Source organism: Galleria mellonella, unplaced genomic scaffold (genome assembly GCF_026898425.1).
Source record: "Galleria mellonella isolate WM207_F2 unplaced genomic scaffold, CSIRO_AGI_GalMel_v1 utg38, whole genome shotgun sequence".
NCBI lineage: Eukaryota > Metazoa > Arthropoda > Insecta > Lepidoptera > Pyralidae > Galleria > Galleria mellonella.
The window spans coordinates 4,278,643-4,305,981 of NW_026442090.1; the positions used below are offsets into that span (position 1 = coordinate 4,278,643).

Sequence of the window (27,339 nt, forward strand, 5' to 3'; positions counted from 1 at the left end):
ATATTTTTTCACATAGCCCTATTGTTAGATAGGATTAAAACACAAATCTAGGCAATTACCATTTATTTTCACATCTCTATAACAAAAATACTTTTGAAAGTATAAAAATGACCTTAAATATAGAAACATGTCCAAAAAAAATGTTTTAGTGTTGAAAGCAAGAAATTATTTTTATACAACAATATAAATGTAAAAATATCCTGGACAAGTACAATTGGTCTCTGATAGCAAACAAAAATTCTTTCAGTCAATTACAATAGAATGATTACTTATTTTGTGGCCATGGCTATTATAGTCATGCCTATAATTTTGTTAGACTAGATACAGATTCAAAATTCTTTGTTTATTGAGGATGAAACTATTAGAAATTTTATCCAAATATGTCAAGTTTCATCTAAGTTTAAAAGACAAATTATCCATATTTTCTTAATACCTGCTACATAATTACCTTTTTACTTCCACTAAAATTTGATGATTCTCTATGCACTTGCTTTGTTGCATGTTCAGATTTTTTTTACTACTTAGAATGGCAAACAAACTGATGGGCATAATAGTTATTTACTTAATGGGTATGATATTTTAGGAGTTTACCTTTTTACATCTTATCTCTATATATTTATGAATAATTAATTAACAAAAACAGTTTACTTATGCTCAGTAATCATATTTTAATTATTAAACAAAATTACAATCAAACTTATCCTAATAATCTATTTCTTATCTATGTACTAGCAAATCTTTGATGTAGAGATTGCCCCGTGGCAGCTGGAGTAGGAGTAAAATTGACACCTGTAGGTGAATCATTACCAGAGTTATTGCCATATGTTTTTCCCTGTATAGCAGCAATTTCCTTTTGCAGTTTAGTATTTAATACTTGTTTATTCACAAACTTTCTGCCAATACCTCTGTTTCCTCCTCTACCCCTTCCACGTGATCTTGTGGACCTTCTGCTGTTATTGGACTGATTAGAACGGTTTGATCTGTTTGACCTGTTAGATCCTACTGATTTGACACTACCTGGACCTCTTCGAGTGTTATAACCACCAAATTGATTATTAAGCTGTGCTAGACTCTGTCTATTTAAATAACTAGAACTTCCAAAACTATTACGACGCCTCTTAGCAAAATCATTTGCTACACTGACTGTCAGTTGTGAAGCAGAATTGAATGAATTATTTCGAGATCGTGTGAATGTCTGTGACCGTATAACATTATTCTGCATAAGGAGATTCTGCCGTTGTTCCTTCAAAATTTGATCCGACCTTAGTCCTACTGCACTGTATCTGTTACCAGTGCTTAAACCACGACCACGTTTAGAGATGCCTCTCTTAGCAACAGCCAAAGGCTTCCGCACATTGTTTGCAGCACCTCGACGTGTGGTTATACCAAGTCTACTGTGTACATTACCATATAAGTTTGGATTTGAATTGGAGCGTCGGAGTCTATTCTGCTGGCCACCTAAAAGATAAACAGTGTTATTGAAAATTCATGATATAATTATAATTGTTATGTATAAAAATAATGGGTAATTTGATTAAGTCAATTGATGTGGGTACCTGTATAATAGTTATGACAATTAAAATAGTTTTGCTTCCAATCTCAACCAAGTTGTATCTTTTAATGGCGACTGATGAAAATAAATGTAATTATGCGAAAATGACGTCAAATCTTACGAATATAGTGCTTCCGGGACATTTTAATCCAAAAACAGATAAATGGAGGGATTATAAAGAGCAGTTATTATGTGCGCTCGATGCCGCGGGTTATGGTGAACAGAACATCGATAAAGCGCGTTCATTGTTTTTATCTCAGTGTGGAAAAGACACTTATGGCTTAATTGTATCTCTATTAGTACCAAATCGACCAACTGAAGTGGAATTTTTCCATATACTACATGTTTTGGACAAATTTTATGAACCGGAAATTAATGAAATTTTACAAACGGAAAAATTTCATAAACGTCATCAATTACAAAATGAAAGCGTGCAGGACTTTGTAGCAGCTATAAGTTTATTGGCTGTTAAGTGCAACTTTTCGGACTTGCAACGTCAGTTGAGAGACAGACTGGTGTTAGGGGTTGGTGATATACGCTTGAAAAGAGAATTATTGAAAACAGAAAAGCTAACTTATGAAAGTGCTTTACAAATGTGTCTCAATTATCAAGCTACATGTTTGGATTTATACCCTGATAACATCCTGCAGAAGCAAACTCCGTTCCATGTTACGGAACCTATGGAAATTGGTAGGATAAAGTCAAATGACTGTCGACATTGTGCAAGACTACATAAAACTGGTGAGCGCTGCCCGTTTGTGAAAGCAAGATGTTACTTTTGTAAACGTTATGGGCATATCGCATCTGCTTGTGAGAGGAGATTGGCGAAAGTGCATCAGACTACAGAATGTGGGGAGGGAAGCTGTAAGTCCTTGCCCGAAGAGATGTTGGGGGTGTATAATTGTACAGAAAAGTACCTTCCAGCAATTAGAGCTGATGTGATAATAGATGGTGTGAGCCTTTCCATGGAAATTGACTCTGGAGCTTCGAGAACAATTATTTCAGAGGAAACTTATTACAAATTATGGGTAACACCACCCCCACTGAATCCTACCAACATAAAATTAGTGACATGGACACGTGAACCACTGAAAGTGCTGGGACTGGCTAATGTACGGGCTAGTTTAGGTAACAAGGAGGCACAATGTGAGCTGTTGGTGATAACAGGCAAGGGACCAAGTTTATTAGGAAGAAATTGGTTCAACCCTCTGGATATACATGTTTCTGGATTGTGCTGGTCTAATGAAGAGTTAGCATCCTTCATAGACAAATTTCCTGATTTATTTAAGAATGATTTAGGAGAATACATTGGTCCAGAAGTTTCATTACATGTACGACCTGAGATGGCACCGAAGTATTTTAAAGCTCGACCAGTACCATTTCCACTTAAACAACAAGTGGAAGCTTCTTTGAAACAGATGATTAATGATGGCGTTTTGACACCAGTTAAGTATTCAAAATGGGCCACACCAATTAGAGTTGTTAAGAAAGATGATGGCACACTCCGTATCTGCGGAGATTATCGTGCCACTGTTAATGCTGCTATAAATACAGATACATACCCACTGCCCACATCAGTAGAAGCTTTTGCAAAGTTAAGTGGAGGACGTGTGTTTAGTAAATTGGATCTTAAGCAAGCTTATACACAGGTGAAGGTGGATAAGGAGACAGCTGAACTGTTAACGCTTAACACTCCTATGGGACTCATGAGGATGAATCGTTTGGCCTTTGGTGTGAGTGCGGCACCAGCAATTTTCCAGCGATTAATGTCAGCAGCCCTTGTAGACATGGAAGGAGTAGCATGCTTGCTCGATGACATTGCTGTATGTGGGAGAAACATTGAAGAACATAATGAAAGGTTATGCAAAGTTTTAAGCAAATTGAATTCAATGGGATTTCGTCTTAATGTAAAGAAATGTGTATTTGCATCAGACAGCATTACCTTTCTGGGACATATGATTGATGGTGAAGGACTACATCCATCTCCAGTAAAGGTCAAGGAGATTAAAGAGAAACCAGCACCTCAGAGTAAGGTGGCGTTACGGGCATTTTTGGGTCTTTATAATTTTTATGAAAAATTCTTGCCTGACAAAGCGACGATTCTTGAACCATTGTATAGGTTATTAGATGCAAAACGACCCTGGATATGGGGTGAAGCCGAACAAGTGGCCTTCAACAAAGCTAAGAATCTTTTATCATCAGATTTGACATTAGTTGGATATGAATTAAACAGAACACTGCTATTAATTTGTGACTCCTCTGATTATGGTCTAGGAGCTATGATTGTCCATGTGATGGATGATGGATCAGAACGACCGATTATGATGGCTTCACGAACTCTTCAGCCACATGAGCGGCGTTATGGACAAATTGACAAGGAAGCCCTGGCAATTATATTTGGTATCACAAAATTTCATGAATATTTGGCAGGACGTAAATTTGATATTATTACGGACCATAAGCCGCTTGTTGGTCTGTTTAACCCTTTAAAACCTATACCTGACCAAATATCACCAAGAATGTTACGGTGGTCGCTGAAGCTTGGTTGTTATAATTATAATATTAAATATAGGCCAGGGAAACTTATTGGAAATGCAGACGCCCTTAGTCGATGGACAGTGCCTAATACGTCTGCAGGGGAAGAGGAACGTCTAAGAGAAGTACTTTTACTTGATGAGCAGCCAGAGGGGTGGGACCTTGATGTAACACGGATTGCAGTAGAAACTAAGAAAGATCCAATTCTACAGAAAGTTATGTTTCATGTACTACATGGCTGGCCCCGTTCTAGTCCAAATATGGAAGTGGAACCATTTTGGTCTCGCAGAGAGGCTCTTTCTCATAGTAAAGGATGTTTACTATGGAGCAACAGAGTTATTATACCCAAAGCACTGCAGAGTAAAGTTTTGGAATTATTACATGCTCCCCATGCTGGCGTTGTTCAGACTAAGGCTTATGCTAGAGGATATGTTTGGTGGCGTGATATGGATCTACACATTGAGAGAATTGTGGCAGACTGTGTGCATTGTCAACAAGTGAGAAATAATCCACCGAAAGATCCACAGGCTTGGATACCGTCGGAGAAACCTTGGGGTCGGGTGCATGTAGATTTTGCAGGACCCTTCCAAGGTAAAACATTTTTTGTACTGGTGGATAGTTATAGCAAGTGGTTTGAAGCCGAGATTATTCCATCAATGAGCAGTGAGACAATTATTAATGTATTAAGGAAGATTTTCGCTGCACAAGGATTGCCTGATATATTGGTATCTGATAATGGCAGGGCTTTTAGTTCTGAAGAGTTTAACTCTTTTCTGAAAAAGAATGGTATAAAGCACAAGTATTCACCCCCGTATCATCCTGCGACTAATGGGCATATTGAACGTGCTATACAAACATTTAAAAATAAACTTAAGAAATTTTCATATGCCAATTGTAACATATCTTGGCCTGAAAAGCTATCGAAAGTATTGTATCATTTACGCACAGTACCGAATAGCACTAATAAAACACCAGCGGAAATTCTAAATGGCCGTCGATATAGAACTGCTGTTTCCAATTTACACCCTAATTGTGTACCAGATGATGCCCAGAAGCAACTTGAAGCTGTAGCCCAACAGTCTCGAAACAGAACGTTTAATATAAATCAAGCAGTGTTAATTCGGGTTTATGAGCCAGGACGGAAATGGCTCAGGGCTACCATTGTGGAGGTTGAAGGTCCAACCACATATAGGGTGAGAACAGAGGATGGGGAGATACATAGGCGCCATGTAGATCAGATTTTATCACGTGGTAGCAAAGAGCATACTATGCGCCAACGTAGACCATCCTGGGATCAACCAGATGATATTGTACCTGAGGCTTCGCCTGAGATTGAAATACCAGACCCTGATTCCTGGCCAGATATAATTGGTATACCTAGGGAATCTGTGTAGTGTTCATGTGTTGTGATTAATATAAAGAGTATCTTAGTCTTATGTGCTGATTTCTGTATTTGTAACTATTATAGATATTAATTGTACTTCAAGATTATAGGGGTGAGATATGTTATGTATAAAAATAATGGGTAATTTCTTCTTCTTCTTCTTTTTTAATAAAATATGGCTTCCACCGTAGAAGCTACGGTGATTTTCTGCCAATGTCAGGGTTAGAGAAGACTCCGTGTATTTTATATTATGACATTTTTCAGTAATGAAGATAAATCGTTCAGTTGAGTTCTCTGGAAAGGAGGACAACACAAAATATGTTATATACATGCAAAGGAAAAATAAATTTAATATAATATGTGTGTATGAGTGTATTATAGCAAAGGCAATGCGCGGAAGGAATGAAAAGACGAGAAGTGTAAAGAGTGACATATACTTATATTTTAAATTTTTATATTATTAGTACATATAAATTTGGCCAGTACCTTAACCAAAGGAGAGTGGACTAAGGTAAGAAGGAATGGAATATTTACAGGACGTGGAAAGGTACGAGGCAACAGGTCATAGAGGGGAAGGGTCAATTTGGGGCATTCAAAAAATAGGTGCTCTAACGTTCCTTCCGCTAAGCCACATTCGCACAGAGAGTGATCTTGTATTCGGATTTTGTATAAAAATACGGGTGTGCAGACATGTCCCAAACGTAGGCGGCATATAACTGATGTAACCCACTTATCTAAGTTTCGTTGAGTAGCAAACCATGGTTTTATAGGGATGAAGGGCTGGATATTACCATAATACTTGCCTTTAGATTGTCTAGTTTTTTGCCACAAGTTATCCCAAGCTTCTAACATGTGTGGTTTAGCCTGACAACGTAGATCTCGAGTGAAATAAAAATTGTAATTATTACCATGTTGGATAGCATTTTTGGCCCAAGAGTCTGCTGTTTCATTTCCAATAATTCCTGAATGACTAGGAATCCACGCAAGGGTAACATTAATACCGGACTTGTAGCACCTATGTAAAATTTGTTTAGTTTGCAAAGTTATGTAAAAGTTTTCTTTGGATTTAAAAGGTAGTTTTAAAATATCTTGTAAACAGCTTAGGGAGTCCGAAAGAATGAGGGTTTTGTTTAATTTATGTGTTTCTACATAGGACACTGCTTCCATAATAGCTATGGATTCACCAGTAAATGTTGAGGATGAAGGAGAACATTTGAAGTTGAGGACAACGTTATATTTTGGAATCCATACAGCGGCTCCAACATGATCTGATTTGTCAGTTTTAGAAGCGTCTGTAAACATCAGAAGCCAGTCGTGCCATGTTTCCGCGACAATAGCGTTAAACTTTTGATTAGCAAAAGGTAAATGTTTTACTAATCCAAAATCTAGAATTACATTAGGACGATAAATTAGAGAATCATAATCAAATTCGAAAAGAGGGTTACGGTCTATTTTTTTAATAAGTGAGATCGGGTTTTTGTACTTGGTAAAGCTCTTAAGGATGGGAGGGGTTCTTTATGGGTCCAGTAACTTGATAGGTTTATTTGTTCTGAGAGAGACTCTAAGATAGGAAGGAGAGGATGGGAGTTATATTGAGCAATATTGAGGTAAAAGCGGTCTGAGAGATATTGTCTACGTAGATGGAGAGGGGGATCTAGACATTCGACTTGCAGAGCGTTTGCTGGAGATGACTTCATTGCACCAATAATTATACGTAAGCACCTAGTTTGAACTCTGTCAAATTTAGCTAGAGCAATTTTGTTGCAAGGTTCTAACAGAAATGAGCCATAGTCAAAGTGACTTCGGATAATAGCATTATATAAGAGTTTTTGGCTATATGGATGAGAACCCCAACGTACACCAGAAAGGGCTTTTAAGATATTAATACTACTTTCGCATTTATTTACTACGTAGCTTAAATGATGCAGGCCTGTTAATTTTGAGTCCAGGATAACACCCAAAAATTTTACTTTATCTTGTACTAAGATAGGTTCGTTATTTAGAGAGAGTTCAATAACGGGGATTTGTCTCTTGCGGCTAAAAACGACCGCTGAGCACTTTGGTATAGAAAGTGTTAGCCCATGATCATCTAGCCACTGATTGAGGTAATATAACGCGGAATTTAGGCGGGAAGAGGAGTCAGAAAAGGAATCTGAGGCGATATACATAGCAATGTCATCCGCATATTGTAGGATTTTGCAGAAACAAGTAACGGAGGATTCAAGGTCAGATGTATAGATATTATATAAAAGGGGACTAAGGACAGAGCCCTGTGGGAGACCTTTCCAGACCAGTCTTGAAGGAAAAAGAGAGCCATTAACACGCAAGGAAATCGATCTAGCCATTAAGAGATTACATATGATAGTAGTCAGTCTCACAGGAATACTCAGATTTTGCAGCTTTTGCCTGAGTATTGGAAGCTGGACATTGTCATACGCAGACGAGATATCAAGGAAAATTCCTATGAGGTGTTCATTGCAGGAGAAAGCAAGGCGTATTTCCGAAATAAGGACACTAAGGCTATCTGTAGTACCCATGCCACGTCTAAATCCAAATTGTAATTTGGATAATAAACCTTTACTTTCTAAAATCCATTCAAGTCTATGTTTAATGAGAATTTCTAGAATTTTTGCCAAGGCCGAAGATAGGGCAATCGGTCTGTAAGAATTTGGATCGTTAGGATGTTTTTGGGGTTTTAAGATGGGAACTATAATTTGGGATTTCCAAGATTCAGGTACTATTCCAGATAAGAAGACACAATTAATAATATCCAGAAAGTATTTTTTACCTGACATGGGTAGATTACATATAAAAGAATATGGGATGCCGTCAATTCCTGGAGAGGAGTCATGGAGATGATCAAGGGCGCAAATCAATTCTGGTAACGAGAATGGTTCATCCATTCTGTCACCACTAGAAGTTGGAGGAGTTGCATAAGGAAGGGAATCTTCTGAGGGGACAAAAGGTGGAGCAAGCCTATCAAAAAAAGCATCTACCCATAACGAGGGATCATTCGATGTTAAATTATGATTAATAGTTCCATTGCGAAATGAATTGATTTTATTCCATACAAGAGAGGGGGAGGCTCTTGGAGATAAGGATTCACAAAACCTATGCCATCCTGAAGATTTTTTCTTGGAGAGCAGTCTCTTTGTGCGAGCAGCTATCTTACGATAGGAGAGGTAATTATCCATCGTCAAGTTTGATAAATAAGTTCTTTCAGCCTCTTTTCGCAGCTTGACACTATTTGTACACTCAGAGTCCCACCAAGGGGGGAAGGGATTTTGTTAAGAGTAGAATTTTTAAGGGGGATCGAATCATTAGCTGCTGATGTTAAAAAAGTAACAAAATTATTGTAGGTTTCATGAAAATTATTTATACTTATGGCAGGGAGGGAACAAAATTTATTTTCTAAAAGACTGGAGAATTTATGCCAATCAGCTTTATCTGTTTTATATTTTAGAAGTGGACTGGGGACAGACGTAGGTTTGGAATAAGTATTATAGAATGTAATTAAGATAGGAAGATGGTCACTACCATATGAATTAGGTAGGACTTGCCATGTAAGTTTAGTGACTAGGGTAGGGGATGCAAGTGTTAAATCAGGACAGCTGGGGTTTTGAAGAGGGGATACTCTACGGGTACTAGATCCATCATTCAGCACGCAGAGGTCAATGTCGTCGAGTAGATCTAACAAGTATGTGGAAACTGTGTCAGTGGATTGTGAGCCCCATAATGTGTGATGGCAGTTAAAATCTCCCATGATAATAAAAGGAGGACAGAGAGTCGATAGGAGTGACTGAAGCTCAGAGAGTATGGATTGATTTGGATGAGGGATATAAATAGAGACTAAGGTAATACCAAAGGTTTTGACTGCTACTATTTGAAATTCTGGACTGTGTGAGGGGATGGGGATTTGGGAGAATGTAGTAGATTTTGTAACCAGAAGAGCGGAACCCGCCCATCCGTCGGCTCTGTCATCCCGGAGGCATGAGTAGCCAGGCACTCTGAATGTAGTGCCAGGTCTTAACCATGTCTCCGAGATGGCAAATGCCACTGGTTTAAATTTATTGAGTAAATATATAAGATCATGTTTTTTATTTAAGATACTCCTAGTATTCCATTGTAGGAGGTTTAGGGTCATTTTTTAAGAAGGAGGAGAGGAGGAGCTGCAGTAATTGTTGGACATTGTTCGGTAATGCATCTGAAAATTTTGATATAATGTTAATGAGGGTACAAACAAGAAGTTCCACCAGATTGTCATTTGGGGTAGGGAGAGGAGTTGTTTCCTCATATTTTTGTTGGCCTATAGCAGCACAACCATTAGGTTGAGAGGATTTGGGTGTCTGAGTAATATTATTATGTGCAGATATGTCATACGATTTACCCATGGGGGGACGAGGTCGGGGAGTTAAAAGGACTGTTTCACGATATGATTTTCTGGGTGATGAGGATGGAGATGATGTAACTGAGAATTGATAGTTTGGAGGATGAGAGGTTTGAGGTTGGTGTAAATTTTGTTGAGTCGATGTTACATCAGCATATGACCGCTTTACAGAAGGAAATCGGACAGATGCCTCCATGTGGCTTATATTTTCTTCAGCCATTACAATTTTTATACTTTTTTGTCTTGCATGTTCGGGACACACCGACTCTGTAGCTGCATGATTATCACTGTCACAGAGTATGCAATGTGGTTGTTCCTTACTTTTATCACATGCATCACCTGCATGTTGAGCACCACAATAATAACATCTAGGTTTAGATCGACACTGAGTACGAATATGGCCAAACCTACAGCAATTTCTGCATTGAATAAGAGGTAACCTATATAGCAGAACCGGGAGAGAGGTATCAAAACAATAAACTTTTTCTGGAAGAACCTGCCCTTCAAAAGTCAATACAACTGAAGATGAGGGAATCCAAGTGACTGAGTTGTCCGGTTTATGAGATTTGACATTTAATCGTCTAGCTCTTATCACTTGTCCACAATTAGGAGGAGTATCGATATTTTGGACCAGTTCCTCAAGGGACCAGTCATTAGGTATATTACGAACAACCCCCATTCGGGAGATTTGGAATCTTGGGATGCTAGCAGAGTATTTATTATCTGTAAGGAGTGGATTTTCAACAAAATTGTTGGCTTCTAAATGATTTTTAAATTCAACAGATATCCTATTACGACCTAATGCTTTGATACCCCCCTTCCTGATTCCTGTGATTTTATTTTTGTGTAAGAACTGCGCAAATCTTAATAGTTTTATTGATAATCCAGTTGAAACATCGGGTTCTATTCTTGTTACATGTACGGAATAAGGAGCCGCATCCTGGGGATTATACTTTGCTTTTGAGTCACTCTCAAAACCTGGTCTGGTGTAAACAAATTGTATTGATTCTGAGGGTGGATTAGTTTTTTTCCCATCCCTATTGTCAAGATCCAAAGACGCTCGTCTTTTCCTTGTATTACCTACCAGGGATTGAGAGGGCTCCAAGCCATCATCGATAGGTTCTATAGGTATACCTCCTATATCGGGAGGATCCTCATCACCGCTCACCTCCATAATTACGGAGGTGGAGCGAATATACACATAAGAAACTACTTACCACACACCACTAAGAAAATAGGACAAACACAGGACAAAATGAAATAAATATAAGGATTCTCAACACAATATAACACTAAATAATAAAGATTCCAACAAAAAACGTGTATTCACTAACACCTTCAAGTGACAGTATCAAATGGGTAATTTGATTAAGTCAATTGATGTGGGTACCTGTATAATAGTTATGACAATTAAAATAGTTTTGCTTCCAATCTCAACCAAGTTGTATCTTTTAATAATAATTTCAAAATATTATTTAAAAAAGTTTTGTTAGTATTTTATTTATGTTTGTTTATAAGGAATTTATTTACCTCGGTTATTAAATCTGCCCGTTCTGACTAGTGGAGGTATTTCAGACTGTTGTTCTTCAAGGCCTGCTCTGCCTTTGGGAGTTAAGCCTCTAGTAAAACGAGATCTCGAGTTCGATCTCCCCCGTGAAACAGAACGACGACGTTGACGGGAGCGCGAACGTGCTTGTGATTGTGAGCGGGATCGTGATTGAGAGCGTCCCCTCGGGCCACGTGAGCGAGACCGGCCCTGTCTAGGTATTGGGGTGTTGGAGCGGGTCTGCGAACGGCCGCGGCCGCCACGACCGCGTCCCCGACCACCACCTCTGCCGCCGCCACCTCGGCCTCTGTCTATTCCACGTCCTCTATTTGTACCTCCACCTCTTCCACGGGATCTACTTGTTCGTATTTGTTTATTCTGTTGAATTATTTCATCTGCAAATACGTATTAAAATCATTGAAGTCCAATAAAAACATATTGTTCTATTTTTACAACACGCGTCACACCGCTTTTTGACATATGTTCAATTATTATAATGAATTAAAATGTAAATGGTAATCTACGTAGAAATATTAAGATAAAGTTAATTTTAGGTGGTAAATAAACAGCACATTTCAAAATAAAAGTAAAGAGCCACAATTCTTAGTTGTAAGTCATTAAAAGTTCTTACCTAAAGACATATTCACTGAATCTGTCATTGTAAATCACCGAAGTATGGTTATAATATTAAAGAAATTATTTTTCTAAATACACAATAAATATTACGAGAACAGATCGTAATGTCCACTAAGAAAGCTTGGGTTATAAGGTTAACTTCTATTTTATAGCTTTTTATTTCATTTGTCAAAATACAAACAGCGTCAAAAAACAGATTAAATTACTTTAACACAAGTTCCATAGACATTGTTCTTCATCTATGTTCATACATTTTAAAATTTTTGTACTGGCAACTGATTAACGAACATTCATCAAAAATATTCAAAAGTCACACGCAATCAACTAATACAAACACGGGTGTATTGTTATATTAATAAGCAAATTTTTAAGAGCATTCATAATTTAACTTGTTGAAATGTGACAACGTCGTAAAATGCTTTGTCTAGAAACTATAACGTTAATCATGTAGTAAATTATTAAGTTATCTTTGGAAATTTGGATTACGATATTAAATAAGTATTTAAAAAATTTCAAAGTAGAATATGTAGGTACATAGTTTTAATTATAGATTTATGTGCAACCTGTTTTATTATTGATGTTTTACTTCATAGACATGTTAAAGTTGCAGCTGAATACCTACCTTGTTCAGAATAGATTTAATAGAAAGATAACCAACATTAAAGTAGTAGTAGCAATTGTATTGAGCACAATAGATTTAGTTCTTAGTCTAAGTAACTTGACAGTTTATAATAAACACACACTAAATACATGAAATATTATATCACACCATTGTATTAAAATATTATTTAATTTTAACGACAGTATTTCAGATAAAAGTCAATGCATAAGACCACGACAAATATTAAGGTTACTAGGCAATAATATTTTTCTTTTTCAACTTTCATTAAAGAGTTTATTAATACCTAGTTTACATCTTAACATGACAGCACTTTTTAAATAATGAATCGGAAATATTCAAATATTGGGGAAGGAGTTTTTCAGGGGGGGGGAGGATTATTAGTAATGAACGATAACAAATTTATTGCTAGGAATAACCCTATGGAGTATGAGTACAAATGCAATATAAATAAATGTAAATAAATAACATAAAACGTCCAATCTAATAAAAATGAGTGAGTTTCTGTGTTATCATATAGCGCCTATTAACTATGATTGCTGTTTTTTTTTTTAATGGGTGAAAATGGGATGGTAACTACGCCTGCGCTAACGGGATACGCTGGCGGAGCACCAGTGAAGGGTGATAGATGAGAATGAATGATTGTTCTGTTGTAACTATAAATGTTCACATACTACATAGGATTGACGATATATACTACTTTTCAACTCGGCCATACGCACCAAATCGCTGGTAAAATAATATCAATAAACTATTTAAAAATATTAATATATGCGTTAGCCTTTGACAGGTACCGAACGAATATATGGCCGTTATACAAATAGAAAAATGGAGGGAAAACGTTCTGATTACTTACATATTACTAACTGTATACAGCAATTTCACCCGTTTAATAATACATAAAGAATCCTATGTGTTTAATTAGAATATGGCCTAATCGTGTAGCAAATCCATTGAGTAGTTTGAGTGAAAGAGTAACAAACATCCATCTATTCATCCACTTATTCCAGACACCCGCTAGGTTTCGAGATAAAGAATAATATAATATTTAAGAATTAAAGTTTTAACTGCTGCTGTGAAAGGATAAGATGAAAAATTAGTCTGCATTCAAAGTTTATACTTATGTGAAATTTTATTAACAAAATGAAAATAGGTGAAATAAATAACATAATATGTATATTTTTACGAAATATTAATTTGTACAATATTTTATTCTCATTATAGTTAAATTAAAATATCCCTCTATACTCAGAGGACAACAACGCAAATAAAATACAAACTGAGTGTTTATACATCTAAACAATACCTATATCCGAAACTATCGTAAAAATAATTAATTATTAACACTAAGAAATCATCTAAAATGTATCTCCCATATGGGTATTAATATTCGACAATTTTCAATTGACTGGATAGTATGTACAAATTATTTTAATCTACTTTTACAATATGAGCCGAGTTTGTAAAGTGAATCACAGTTTAATTAATGGTGTTTACAACTTGAAGGCCGTTATCGTAGGCGCGACAGCATCGTTAAGGCCGTGATATATTACTACATATTTAAAATACACTGGATGCAATAGACACACACTTTAGTTTCTCTAATGGAAGATGAGTCAATAATATCAAACTTAAGTACATCTTATTCGTGCAAAAATTGAGTTACAATTAATGCTAAATATTGTGCAATACTTTTCATATATGACATAAACAACTCAAAAATTACAATTATGACAAACATACAAATTATTCAGTTTCAGTGGTGGCAATTAAAAATAGCATATTCCATGAATATTTTCTGAAAATATCATGTCATTATAGTATTTTAATCTCTTATAAAATGCACAAACTTCAATGTTATACAAAAATATACAATTTTATATTGCTCACTAGATCGGATGATAAGAGACACCGAAATAGAAAACAACAATTCTAGCATAATATTCAGAATTTCATAATTTATTATGCTACAGGAATGAGAGGTCGTCGATCGGCGACGAGGTCACACAACGCTTGGCACCTTTGAGTATTTACGCTATCATTATTACAATCTAATCGTACCAGTATTCTTTCAGAGAAACCGCTACGAACTAAAGGAGGCACACGATTCAGGTCGACGAAAAGGAGGTCGAAAAATATAGTAGAAATAAATACGTCACTAGTCGAGTTCGTTCACAGCCGTGGGCCGGCGGCTCTAGAGGCGGATGTCGCTAGTGGCCGCGGCCAGCAACGAGGCCGCGTGCGGCCGCCGCCACGCGGGCGCGTCCAGCGTGTCGCCGCCGGCAGCGCCGCCCGCGCCGCCCGTGCCGCGAGCGTCCGCCGCGGCCGCCGCGCCCGCCGCGCCGCCCCCCGCGCCTTCCGCATCCGTGCGCACGAACGCGCGGCACTGCACGTCCTCCTGCGCGCCGTACCGATGTAGGCTCAGAAATTTAAGGTTGGCCACTATGGAAGAGTTCATATGCCTCGACTCCCGCGGTATGTTGACGGTGGTGGCGGAGCGCTCGATGCGCTTGGTGCGGCTCTCGGGCGGCGCGAGCTCGAGCGACTGGCCGCGCCCGTAGAGCCGCGACTGCCCGAAGCGGGGCGTCAGCCTTCCGATGAGATTGTCCTCCTTGCGCGCGCTCCTGCTAGCTGCCTGCGCCTCGTCTGGGGGCTTCGGTTTCTTCTTGAAAAAGAACGGCGTGAGACGTTCCGCGAGGGGTCGCGACGGTGTCGCCCCGACGTCGTGAACGTTCGACGTCGAGTTCGAAGTTTTCAGGGGCTTCGTCGAGTTCGAATGAGTTTTGATCGGATTCGATTTTCTCTGGATACTTATTCTGGAAAACATACCGTAGTCCTCCTTCTCCTTCTTATCCGTCGACTCGACGACCACGTCTTTTTTGGGTTCATCCTCGGGAGAATCGTCCTCGCAGACTTTCAGAACGCAGTACGCATCCCTCTGGAGCTCGTCGAGGAGACTGTCGTCGTTTGAAACCGTGTCAATTTTGCTTGTAGGGCGTCCATCCCGTTTATCGAGCAAACATTCATTCTCATCGTCGCGTATTTCGTCGCTCGGCAGGCTGCCCGTCGATCCGCACAACGTGCCATACAGAGGAGAGGAGCGACCGTCGGTCGTCTTGGACACTTCCAGCTCGGGCTTCGGGTGCAGGCGAGCTCGACTCGCCGTCTGTCCTCGTGGAGGCACCGCGGGCGGAGCGTCGTCTTCAGAGGGCCGCGAGTGGCTCATGAAGTTGGTCATGAGCTCGTACTCCTTGCAGCGGTAGTCTTCCGTATCGACGCGGCGTGGGCGGCGCTCGGGCGGGCGCGGCTCCACCTGCACGTACTCGCAGAGCGGTGCGCGCGCCGGCGACAAACGCGCGGGCTTAGGCGGTCGTGCAGGTTTCTCCGCAGATCCGTCGCTGTCTTCGGACGGCTCGTGCTTGAGGCAGGACATCGTGAGATACCCACTCCCTGTGGACTTAGTGGACTTTCCGGAGGACCGCTCGTCGCCGTGCCGGCCGAGCTTTAGCGATTCCGTACTGGAACCGATGTCGAGCGATGACTGCAGGGGTAGCGTCGTGCCGTCCAAGTCTACGGTGGGCGAAGTGTCGCTGCGCCACGGTCGCCATAGAAACTGGCCGCTGTCGACGCTGCCCGTAGCACCAGCTAAATGCAGGTAGTTGTCGTCACCTATGGGTGCTTGCCTAGAACAAGTAATGTTTATAAATTAATTTTGTAACAAATATACACAATAACAATATAAATAAATACAATATATAATAGAGTGTGGGTGTACATACTTGCTGCCGTACTTGGTCTCCCTGGCGAGCGACCGCCGGTAGGTGCGATGGCGGTGTTCCAGGTGAAACATGGCCTCCTGTAGCTCGCGAAGCGTCGCTGCCTCCGCCTCGCGCTCCTCCACGGTAGTGCCCTCTGGAGATAAATACATATTTATAACATTAACATTACGCATTCAATTATTGTTTTATATTTATAATTAATATTTATAGTGTCAAATTATTTTATTATTAAAGTAAATTATACAAGCGTAAAAAAAGCTTAAACTATTCCAAATGAAATAAACAAAAATCCCACTTAAATCCAAGCGAAAGCTTTTGGGATTTGATCACCTCTAGAATGTCATATCACCATTTAGCGTGTCACTACTATTTTCAGTTGTTATTACTTATCTAAATAAACGAGTAGTATTTTTTCAACTATTATTATTTAATTTTTATATAACAAAGTCTGTAGTGAATCATTGCATGAAATTTATATTTTGAATATCAGTTTTCAAAATTGTACAATTCAATATTAATATATCAGTTTAAATCTATGACATTCTAAAATTTTTGAAAATACAATATCACCCGTTATTGATGATGATACTAATGATGCATTGGTGGTGACACTGATTTTGAAAATATGTGTCAACCACTCTTGGACTATTGAAATCCTACAAACACCTCATACATCTCGATACAGTGAATCAGTGATTATCGATATACGTTACGATTTAGGTTTGTTTAGTGGTTCAAGAGGAAACAAATATAGTGAACGCGCTATATAAGCAACCTCTCTATAAGTAACATTCTTTATATTTTATTTATTCTACTCAGCTTAATTAGTAAAAGAAACAAGTAAAAATATTTTCCAGACAATAAGTATTTTAAAACTAAGAGTGCAGTATAATGAATACCGCATTTTGATGAGGCTTCCCAAATACTGTAGTGCGTCGGGCATGTTTGCGGAGTCCAGGGTGAATGATTACTTAGCTATAATAAGAAATTGTGTAACAAATTCTGGGCTCACATTCGAAATTCAAAGAATGAGATCCTCAGCGTCGTCCCAGTGTCTGAATGGCCCCATTCAAAAGTATTGGTTGTTCGTGCACCGAGACAGGAACATTAAACAATGTTCTCTTGCTTTTATCTAATAACTGTGTTTGCTATATTATTTTACTTTACTTTTTATAAATTTTCTTTTTAGTTTATTTTTTTTTTTTATATGTTTTGATTATTATATTTTTATATGTTATCCGAATACGTTGTAACACAATTGTACCTCTATGGCTTAAGTACTTGATAATAAAGATTTTTTTTTCCTATAAATAACTTTTCCCATTAGGAATTTGTTTTTTATTAAAATTATTTCAAATGAGTTGAAATATAGAGCGTTCACTGTGTTATTTTCTACAAATGCGTTGCATGTCTGATATAGTCCAGACAACGTGAACTCAATAAATCGGTTTATGAACTATGAATATATAATGATATTGATCGATATTATTTATTTATTTATTATTATTATTTCTCACCACAAACAATTTAGGACTTAATATCTATAACTTGCAAAACATTTTAACAATATTGTTTGTGGGAGCTGGTGCCTGTACTAGGTATTAAACCTGTATTACAAGTCACCAGGACCCTTACCTCGAACAGTACAAATTATACAAATGAAAACTTTCACAAAAAAGATGATGGGTGAGTACATAAAAAAATCAGATACAGCGCGTATACAAAATAAATAGCTTTCGATATGTATAACATTAAAACAAAAACAAATTAAATGCTAGGGTAAATAAGAATGCATTGAAATATAAGTAAAAAAGTGTGACACGAGTTTGTGTTATAGAGTGTATGTTATGTATGTGAGAGTGTATAGAGTGTATGTTATGTATGTGAGAGTGTATAAAGCGTATGTTATGTATGTGAGAGTGTATAGAGCGTATGTTATGTATGTGAGAGTGTATAGAGCGTATGTTATGTATGTGAGTGTATAGAGCGTATGTTATATATGTGAGAGTGTATGTTATGTATATCTAGTATATATAGTGGTAGCGGTAGGAGCGATGCATGTGTACCGTGGTGGTGGCGCGGGCGGTGCAGGCGGTCGTCGAGGCGCGGCGCGTGCGCGACGAGCAGCGCGTGCAGGCGCTGCAGGTCGCGCGCGGGGTCGAGGCGCAGCGCCAGCGCGGCCGGCCCGCGCCGCGTCTCGCGCTCGCCCGCCTCCGTCGCCTGCGCACACCCGCCGCAGCCCTCCGCGTCCGCCTGTTCGCGCCCGCAGCTATCCAACAACAAATCATTTATTCGAACCGCTTCCTGTCACGCGCTATCGGCAGGGAATCCATCCCTGCGTCTCACTTTCAGAGGAACTTCCTCTCGTGAATACTCAGGTTGTAGAATAATCCTTCTGCCGAGGCTGTCCCTAAAGAGCGTGGGGCTCTTCGGAAAGAGCATAGTAAGATTTCTTAAGGGTCGGCAATGCACGCGTGACACTCGTCCACAGGCTACGACAACTCGGTTAAAAATCAGACAGGCCGTATATTTGTTTACCATCACACTCGTAGTAGAATAAAAGAGAAAATACATAAAAATGGCATCGCAGTAGACTGCCCGATATTATCATAATTATACTAAATATAACAATATAATTTAAATTTGTTATTTATAATGAATGTAACGATTAAAAAATAAACAATTCCACACAGATAAATTCCAGATAACGGATATTACGGTGTGTTTTTATTCTGTTGAGATTTGATGTGACGTAATAGAACCTCTCAATTCTTATATAAGATATAAAATAATTAATCCATTGTTCTCACAAACAACGTAAAATAATTATACAAGTAGTGATTATAAATATACTATTTATTAGTTTAATAAATAACCCCGTTTATAATCGGAATCACTAAGATCTAGACAGGGTGTTGATATAAAGTGCCATAGAATTAATAAAGAATATCATTAGTCTGCTAGCAATATACTCTGTCAGGTCGACCTTCACGTGGTTCCGCCTGGAAATTATAATACTGGATTCTATATTTACTTAACACGATGGACTTTCCAGTACAATTTGTAAAAGTAAATGCAGGTAGCGTACGCACCATGTCCAGCGCGCGGCGCAGTAGTAGCCGTGGTGCGCGGGCGCAGCGGGCGAGTGGCGGCACAGCGCGGCCAGCAGCCGCACCCACTCCGCACGCTCCACGCAGTTGCCCGCCTGCACGAACAGCACGCGCTCGCGGTGCACTGCACGGTGACGGGCAGGTGGGGGGTAGGGGGGGGGGGGGAGGACACTCATCAGTAATATGTTTCATTCATATATTACTATCTTTCATTCGTGACTTCGTCTAGGTCACTAGGTTGTGTTTACACTGACCACAATAAAATGTTACCTATATCCTTCTCCATCCATATAGTACGTGTATAACATGACAAACAAACTCATTTTCAAATTTATAATATCAATAAGGATTCATTCAAAATTTTCCTATAACCCATACAAAATTTTTATTCAATAACAGACTACTAAATATTGTTTACCTATCTGGAAGATATTGTTGGCCCCCAAGGGGGCGCCAGCGGGCGGGCAATCGACCGCGGCGACGGCCAGTACTCCCGACAGAGGCAGCCGGTGGGCCGGCGTTTTCGCGCCACATCGCGACCACGTCAGCTCGCCGCTGCGGTTGCATACATACATAGTTAGGCATATTAAAGGCGTTTGTAACTTTAGCTTACAGAAGTGTAGCAAAGTCTCAATTTATTTATTTATTTATGTATACTTTATTGCACCATTTATAAAATAGTAAAAACATTTAACTGTAATAAGAAATGATACAAAAGGCGGCCTTATCGCTAAGCAATCTCTTCCAGACAACCTTTGGGTTGAGAGTGGCGCACTATTATATATAAACAAATATATAAAAGATATATACATATATATGTATATACATATATATATATATATATATATATATATATATATATATATATATATATATATATATATATATATATATATATATATATATATATATATATATATATATATATATATATATATATATATATATATATAAACAAATACATACATAAATATACACAAACTTAAAAGTACACATACAACAGGAGAGAGTGACACTGGAAGATGAAGATAGAACATGGGAAAAATAGTTACTTAAAGGGAGAGATAATGGGCTTTAACAGATTATCTGTCAATAATTTTAAAAATTTCCAGATGATTATTAAAAAAGTGTTCAGTCACTCAAATATCAATTATAGAATATGTTGCATATAATCATTATAAATTTATCTACTTTTCCATTTACTTAATATTTTGTCTTGAAATTTCAGATATATTTTTGCCATCAAAATCTAAATTTACAATTTAAATTTAATAAAAAATGACGTTGTGTATAAGTTCGTTATCAGAGATTTTTTTATATATACAGTCAGATGCATTAAAAATAGTTTTTTGGAAATTGATAAATAATTGCGACGTTGCCACACTTTCATAGGCTAAAGTTATAAACGTTCTTAAAAGCTACACATTTTACAAGCTGAAGAATGGGATATCTATCATAGATATGTTAAATTTGAATAATAACTAATCAATTTTTTTAATTTTTTTTTTTATTTTTGATTTTTTTTTGATTGATTATTTAGAAAATGCTCTGATAGCGAAATAAATGATGAAATTATTATTGCTGGTAGTGGCTAGCAGTGAAATTTTACATGCAATTTATTCTATAATTAATATTTACTTGACTAACAAAACACTCTTTTGAAAATATAATAATTCTGACGTTACTACATTTTGATATGAACACCCTTACAATCGCTTTACTGAACCTTAGGTAATTGGGTTTAAATTAATGATTAAAAAAAAACGATTAATGCAATGCTGACCTGGTGAGGCGGAAGTGCCGCCGCTTGGCGTGCGCGTGCGCAGCCCGCGTCCAGCGGCGGCGCGGCGAGCCGCCGCCCGCGCCCCCGCCCGCACCGCCTCCACCCGCGCGCACCCCTTCCGACCGCTTGATCATAGTTCTGGAACGACACATCTCTTATTATTAAATTGGAAGAACATTTTAACCTTTTTATGATTTATACAATAACAAACAAGCTGCCTACGCACCTGATGGAGAATAGTAACCTTCACACAATAACCAGCACCGTGAACACCACAGAATATACTGTAATGAACCTATATACAGAATATACAGTATCATTATGTGTTACCGTTTCTTTGAACTATGATGTTATGCCTCTGTACCTCTCTCTGTGTGTTTTTGTAATGGGTGATAATAGAATGGTAAACCCGCCTGCGCTATCGGTATACGCTGGCGGAGCACCAGTCTCCCTGTGTGTTTATTAAAATACTTGGCAGTATAATTGAAACTGTCGCACCGTCTCTTGCTTTTATTTTTAATAACTGCATGTATGATAGTTAGTTTCTCAATCTAATGAAATTCAGTAAAATTATACAGCTTTTTAAAGATGGGATTGAAAATGATCCGGTAAACTATAAGCCCATTTCCATTCTTCCCATATTGAGTAAAATGTTTGAAAAAAAAATCATAGTTAATCATCTATTTAATTAATTCATAATAGACTAAGGACTCAGGTGTTATTTATTCCTTTGTACCCTGTAAATTCACTGCCACATCTCACCCTTCAAACTGAAACACAGCCATGCAAACAACTCACGGTAGATACACGAACGGGACAGAGGTGCCTAAGCAAATGACTTTTGTACAAAATTTCTCTCTGGTATATTATTGTAAAAACATGTTATATATATGTTTAAAAACATATGCTGACGATTAAGTCCAGTCATCAGTAGACAGTATATAAATAATCAGACAATATCCTGTATTATTAATTGAATATTTCAATGTCAAATTACATTGAGTTAGAAAACAATACATACCCATATCTGTTCCACATGACGCATAGGTTAAAAACGCAATAAATATGAATTAATATATGGTGTCAATGTTGACGTACATTGTTTTATATAAAATAAAACTGGCAATTGTCTAGAACGCAATATTCAATTGTCTTTTATTATTTATTAACCACATTTCATAATAAATCAACAGGGAGTACTAAAGAAGACTAAATGGTTATCAACTTTTGGGAAAACAGAAATGTAGCTGTGGTATAAAATATTCATCCATTTTATTAATATTATATTAATATTAAATAATATTAGAATATTCTTTATTTGTATATTATTACTGTTCTCGAATTAAGCATTTAATAATATATACAGCAAACTCCCTTGTTATTTTTTATTAAGATATTTGCATAAGGATTAGTACAAAAAATGTAACTAGAATACTTCTTTAGATAGAAAAAGAAACCAAAACTCACCCTTCTTTTAGTAAGACAGGCGTCTCTTGTATATTGTTGTTTTGCGTATCAGTGCTGGTGGAGATTATTTCGAGGAACTGCCTTATTGCTTGCACCTGTAATATATAATATAACCGGTTATATACCATACATACAAAAAAAAAATATGATAAATAGCTCAGAGCATATACATTCATTTTAAACTCCTATAATAATATAACCTTTATTTGAAACAAGATTTATTTTCTCTATAATAATAATTAATACAGTTGTTTTTAGTTTTATGAATTAAATAAAATGCTGTGAATACCTATAATAGGCATTTATATTGTATTATATTTAATGTTTGTTATTTATGTTAAAATGCAATATGCTGTTGGCGTTCCTTTAAATAAATAAATTATATAATTTTATTCGTCAGATAATCTAAAAATAATCCAATAGTTTTCAACAAATGTTGAATGCTATGATTCTGACATATCTTCTTATTTTTATTTTTTTTATATTTTTAGTTGACTTGAGACTTGATATTGTTTATATTGCCTATATAGTTAAGTATAAATTCATTATATACAAAACAATATTAAAAAAAAATTACTAATAAGACCTACTATAGAGTTTAATTGGATAATCCCAAAGTTAATATGTAAGTATAGCTGATAAAAATAATAATAATTTACTAGAGTTATACTTAACACTAGAAAAGCCACTTCAAATTATCTATGGTAAAGTTAATTGTAGATAGATACTCTTTATTGTTTCCTCCAAAAGATTACAGTAGTAAACTTATTATAGATACAAATTACAAGAAATGTTCACACTGAGAAAACAATGGGCGGTTTTATCGCTAAAACGATCTCTTCTAGGCAACCTTTGAATGGAGATGAGTAGTTATAAACAGTTTTATCGGAGGCACGATGAAAATTTTGTTGTTTTAAACACATATAGAGATGAAATATATTCTACTTGTATTCATTGTACTGACATGTCTTGGCGTGCAGAAGCTACGGTACAGTTCGGCCATGTACTCCTCCTTGCAGACCTGCTGTGCTGAGCGACTGCTCACCAAGTTTCCCAGGGACTGGATCGTCTTCGAGATTAGCGTTAAAGTCCGGTTTGTTTGAGGGTCCTGCAGAATAAATTCACACGATGTCATCATAAAATGCGTGCTCCCTTTTATTTCGTCCAAATCAATAGTATTAGTAACTAACGTATTGGTATTCAAGTAGATCGATTTGATCATTCATTATAGATGTTGCTAAGGCTATGTTAGACAAAAACCCGGAACCACAAAAATTATATATAAATAAAGAATTTTATATTATATATTAGGAGATTTTTATATTTTTAAGTATTTTCAAACACACATCTCATATGGAGACTACTTATAGATCAATTGAGTTTAATTTTATGTCCATAAAAAGTATAAATAAAATAGTAGATTAATTGAAAGGATATATTATATATTAGCTCGGTTTGGGTGTTTCTATTCTGCAAATGTTCATTGGCTGGTCCTCATAAGACAGGAGATCCGAGCTCGAAGGCCAGGTGAATAGAGCGATTGTGTGGTACTTTTTTTAATGATACACCTACAATTTGCTCGGTGGTGAGATCGAAGAGTCTTGGGCCGAGGATGGCTGGCGCGAAGAACCTCAGGAAGATGAAGCCCGAGACGACCGAGTAGCGGACCTCGGCGTTCCGCGGGAAGTGGCGCGCGGCGCACTGCCGCAGAGCGTCGAACAGTCGGCACATCGCCGCCGGACACATCGCGTATGAAGACGTTATCGCGCCGAATACCTGCACCAACACATACGCTGTCGTTAATTTTAAACCTTTGTTTACACGTATTTTAAATACACAATTAGGACTTAAAAAGAGAAACAGGTAAATAGGTACTAATTATCTGTAAAAGCTTTTTCATTGCGTTAAATTTCGATTGTGTATTTAAAACGTCCGCTGTCACTGTGAACCTTTAGGACTCGTCTATCCGGTCTATGGTTTAAGTGACAGGAATTAAAACATAATTTATTACCAAACCAATATGACAATTTAACAAATTTATCATATCATTTCATCAGTTGACCAGGCTTGGTTACGAGTTGACTGATGTAGCGGTCTTATGCCTTCGCTTTTTAAATATCATAGAAATTAAATAATATACGAGTAGCATGCTCGGATTTTACTCTATAGAGTTAGATACACGTCTGTGATCACTCATAACAATAGCCTAACAAAGAAACGTGTAAAATATGTTAAAAAATTAATAAATTTTATATCGCCATACTCCTAAACTGTTTTATTCCTGATTTTGTTTACGTAGAATTTTGACATATAAAAAGAAAAAGCTTCTGTTATTATGTCATAGTAACACTTCATAAACCTTAGAAGCACAAATCAATAATTGTGATAGCCAAATGGTTAGCTTAATAAAGAAAAAAATATGGTAAATTCAATTCAATAAAAAAATATCAAATACATACGCACCCTTTCAACATACTCCTTGAGATTAGCAAGGTTAGCGGTGACGGCGGCGGAGGGTTTGACCCTGGCGGGGTCGATCTCGCAGGGCCGGCGCTCGGCCAGCACGGCCGCCAGCGTGGGCCGCAGCACCGAGCGCAGGTATGCCGCGCCGCTCAGCCGCATCGCCTCGTCCATCATCTTCGACACTAGTGTATTGCCACGGAAAATTGTCGTCGCGTCGCTGCAATCCAACAGTTGATTGGAGTACAACCGAAAAACAGTGACTTCAATCACCGTTGTTCCATTTGGTGATTGTTGTTTGATTTACGAATAGATGAAAAAGAATCTTCAAAAATATTAAGTTCTGTTAAAATGTATACAAAAAATATAAACAGTTTTTTTAATGTATATATTACTAAGAAGGAAATTAGTTGACAAGCAGTATCCCATTATCATCATGTCTGTCTTCCTCTGTTTGCTGTTAAATATTCCTGATAGACTGCTACAAGGAACAGTTCTAAGTCTCACCTGCATTCATTCATTCACTGTAAGATTTGAAAGTCGTTAGTTTACCTAGTGGTGTATTGCCCAACATTGCATTTTATTTTCACCATACAAGATCTTTCTCTCTCATGCCATATCCACAGTAAATATGTTTTCTATTTAAACCATTAAGAAAAATAATAAAATTAATATTTTTCTAGTAATAAACTCACGTAAGAACGGATATCTCTGCGTCAGCGAGCTCCTTAACGATAGGCACGATGAGATCATGGTGTGTGAATAGCCTCACTAGGGGCTGGGCGGCGTCAGTCTTACTTGACACTATCTCCCCCAGGATGTACACTGCAGACGCTGCTATAGGCTGTAACATAAACAAAACGAGGAATTCATTAATTTTGTCTTTATAATTAGAATAACACAATAATAAATTCGCATCATGTGAAAAGGAAAAGAATATCTACCACTTTTCAATTTTAAAGTGTTGCCACTGTAAGTACACAAATCAATAACATTCTGCAAGAACTAAATATTCTGTAAGTACATTAAAACGAAAAGTATTCTATATATTTCTAGAAATTACCGTGTCTGTGCCAAATTTTATTCAAAACAGCCATTCTTAAGATCAGACTACAATATTGTTTCGAATTGGGAAAAGATTTTAACGTGGAACATCGGTAGTCATATACTAGTAATATGGGGTGTGTTCCAGTTTCTAGTAATTAAAATAAGAGTCTAGAACTAAACCATAGAGACAAATCACTTTGACTCTATGGTTTAGTTCTAGACTCCATAATTACTATGGTTTTCTATGCAATCGTGTAAAGAAAACAACTATAATAAATTGCTGGCGAATTAGTCACGATGAACCAAGTGACCTAACTTCATTCTTACCTATCATCTTTCATTAATAGCTCAGTAAAGTAAACCGATAGTCCTGGGGAGGTTTCGAATATAAAAATTCAAGGATAAAAAAAATACCTTGACGAAAGGTATGCATACCTTCTGATGGACGCTACGTAGGAACAATTCCTCCAGTTTCTTATAGTGCTCTAAAGGGAAAACGTGATCGACTGTGTACTGCAGTAGAAGTCGGAGTGAGCCGAGCGTGGCGCTGCCCGCCGCGGATAGCCGCGTGCCCGGCGGGGTCGCCCCGCGGGACAGGGCGCCGCCCGCGCGGGACGTTAGGAAGTACCTGTAGATAGGAATAGTCCACTCTATCAAGTTTTTGTCTATTGCCTGAGCATCACCGTAGATGAAGTAGAGTAAAGGTGGGTAGCATGTACCCTTGACGAGATGATCATATATCAGCTTTTTAATGCCCACTGCTGAACATAAGGCTCCCCCTTGGGGGATTTTGCTAGTAGTTGCCACGCTTGGCAGGTGGATTCGCAATCGCAGTTAGGCTTTGGAAACGTTTTAAGAGGGACGCTGCTGCCCAGCCCTCGCCCTCCCTTAGACGCCTCTTACAATAAATCCTAAGATTTGATGCTTAGTTCCTAAAAATTAAATGACTACTACAAGATTTGCTAAAATTCAAAGCTAGCGAAAAGAGAGTCTGTTAAGTTGTTATTTGCATGGGTCTTGCATTGTTATTTGCA

The 27,339-nt window shown here is 37.6% G+C and overlaps 2 protein-coding genes across 4 annotated transcripts in view; both read right to left on the bottom strand.

The window, feature by feature from the left end:
* Window positions 1–48: 48 nt before the first annotated feature.
* LOC113522617 (serine/arginine repetitive matrix protein 2-like) lies at window positions 49–12,232 on the bottom strand. Its single transcript, XM_026908364.3, has 3 exons — window positions 12,036–12,232; window positions 11,389–11,799; window positions 49–1,458 (listed from the first exon to the last, which is right to left on the bottom strand). The coding sequence occupies exons 1-3, from the start codon at window positions 12,061–12,063 to the stop codon at window positions 722–724; spliced, it is 1,176 nt and encodes a 391-aa protein (XP_026764165.1). The 5' UTR covers window positions 12,064–12,232; the 3' UTR covers window positions 49–721.
* Window positions 12,233–13,765: 1,533 nt separating this feature from the next.
* Window positions 13,766–27,339, bottom strand: part of LOC113523023 (GTPase-activating protein) — a 37,177-nt gene continuing 23,603 nt past the window's right edge. For all 3 annotated transcript variants that reach the window (XM_052897758.1, XM_052897759.1, XM_052897760.1), the window contains 12 exons: window positions 26,741–26,933; window positions 25,954–26,102; window positions 25,262–25,478; window positions 24,371–24,574; window positions 23,763–23,906; window positions 22,799–22,893; window positions 21,332–21,469; window positions 19,967–20,103; window positions 19,531–19,672; window positions 18,505–18,707; window positions 16,439–16,571; window positions 13,766–16,342 (listed from right to left, as the gene is read on the bottom strand). In XM_052897758.1, coding sequence (XP_052753718.1) covers window positions 14,854–16,342; window positions 16,439–16,571; window positions 18,505–18,707; window positions 19,531–19,672; window positions 19,967–20,103; window positions 21,332–21,469; window positions 22,799–22,893; window positions 23,763–23,906; window positions 24,371–24,574; window positions 25,262–25,478; window positions 25,954–26,102; window positions 26,741–26,933 — 3,244 coding nt within the window. In that variant the 3' untranslated portion in view covers window positions 13,766–14,853. The remainder of the gene's footprint in view (window positions 16,343–16,438; window positions 16,572–18,504; window positions 18,708–19,530; window positions 19,673–19,966; window positions 20,104–21,331; window positions 21,470–22,798; window positions 22,894–23,762; window positions 23,907–24,370; window positions 24,575–25,261; window positions 25,479–25,953; window positions 26,103–26,740; window positions 26,934–27,339) is intronic.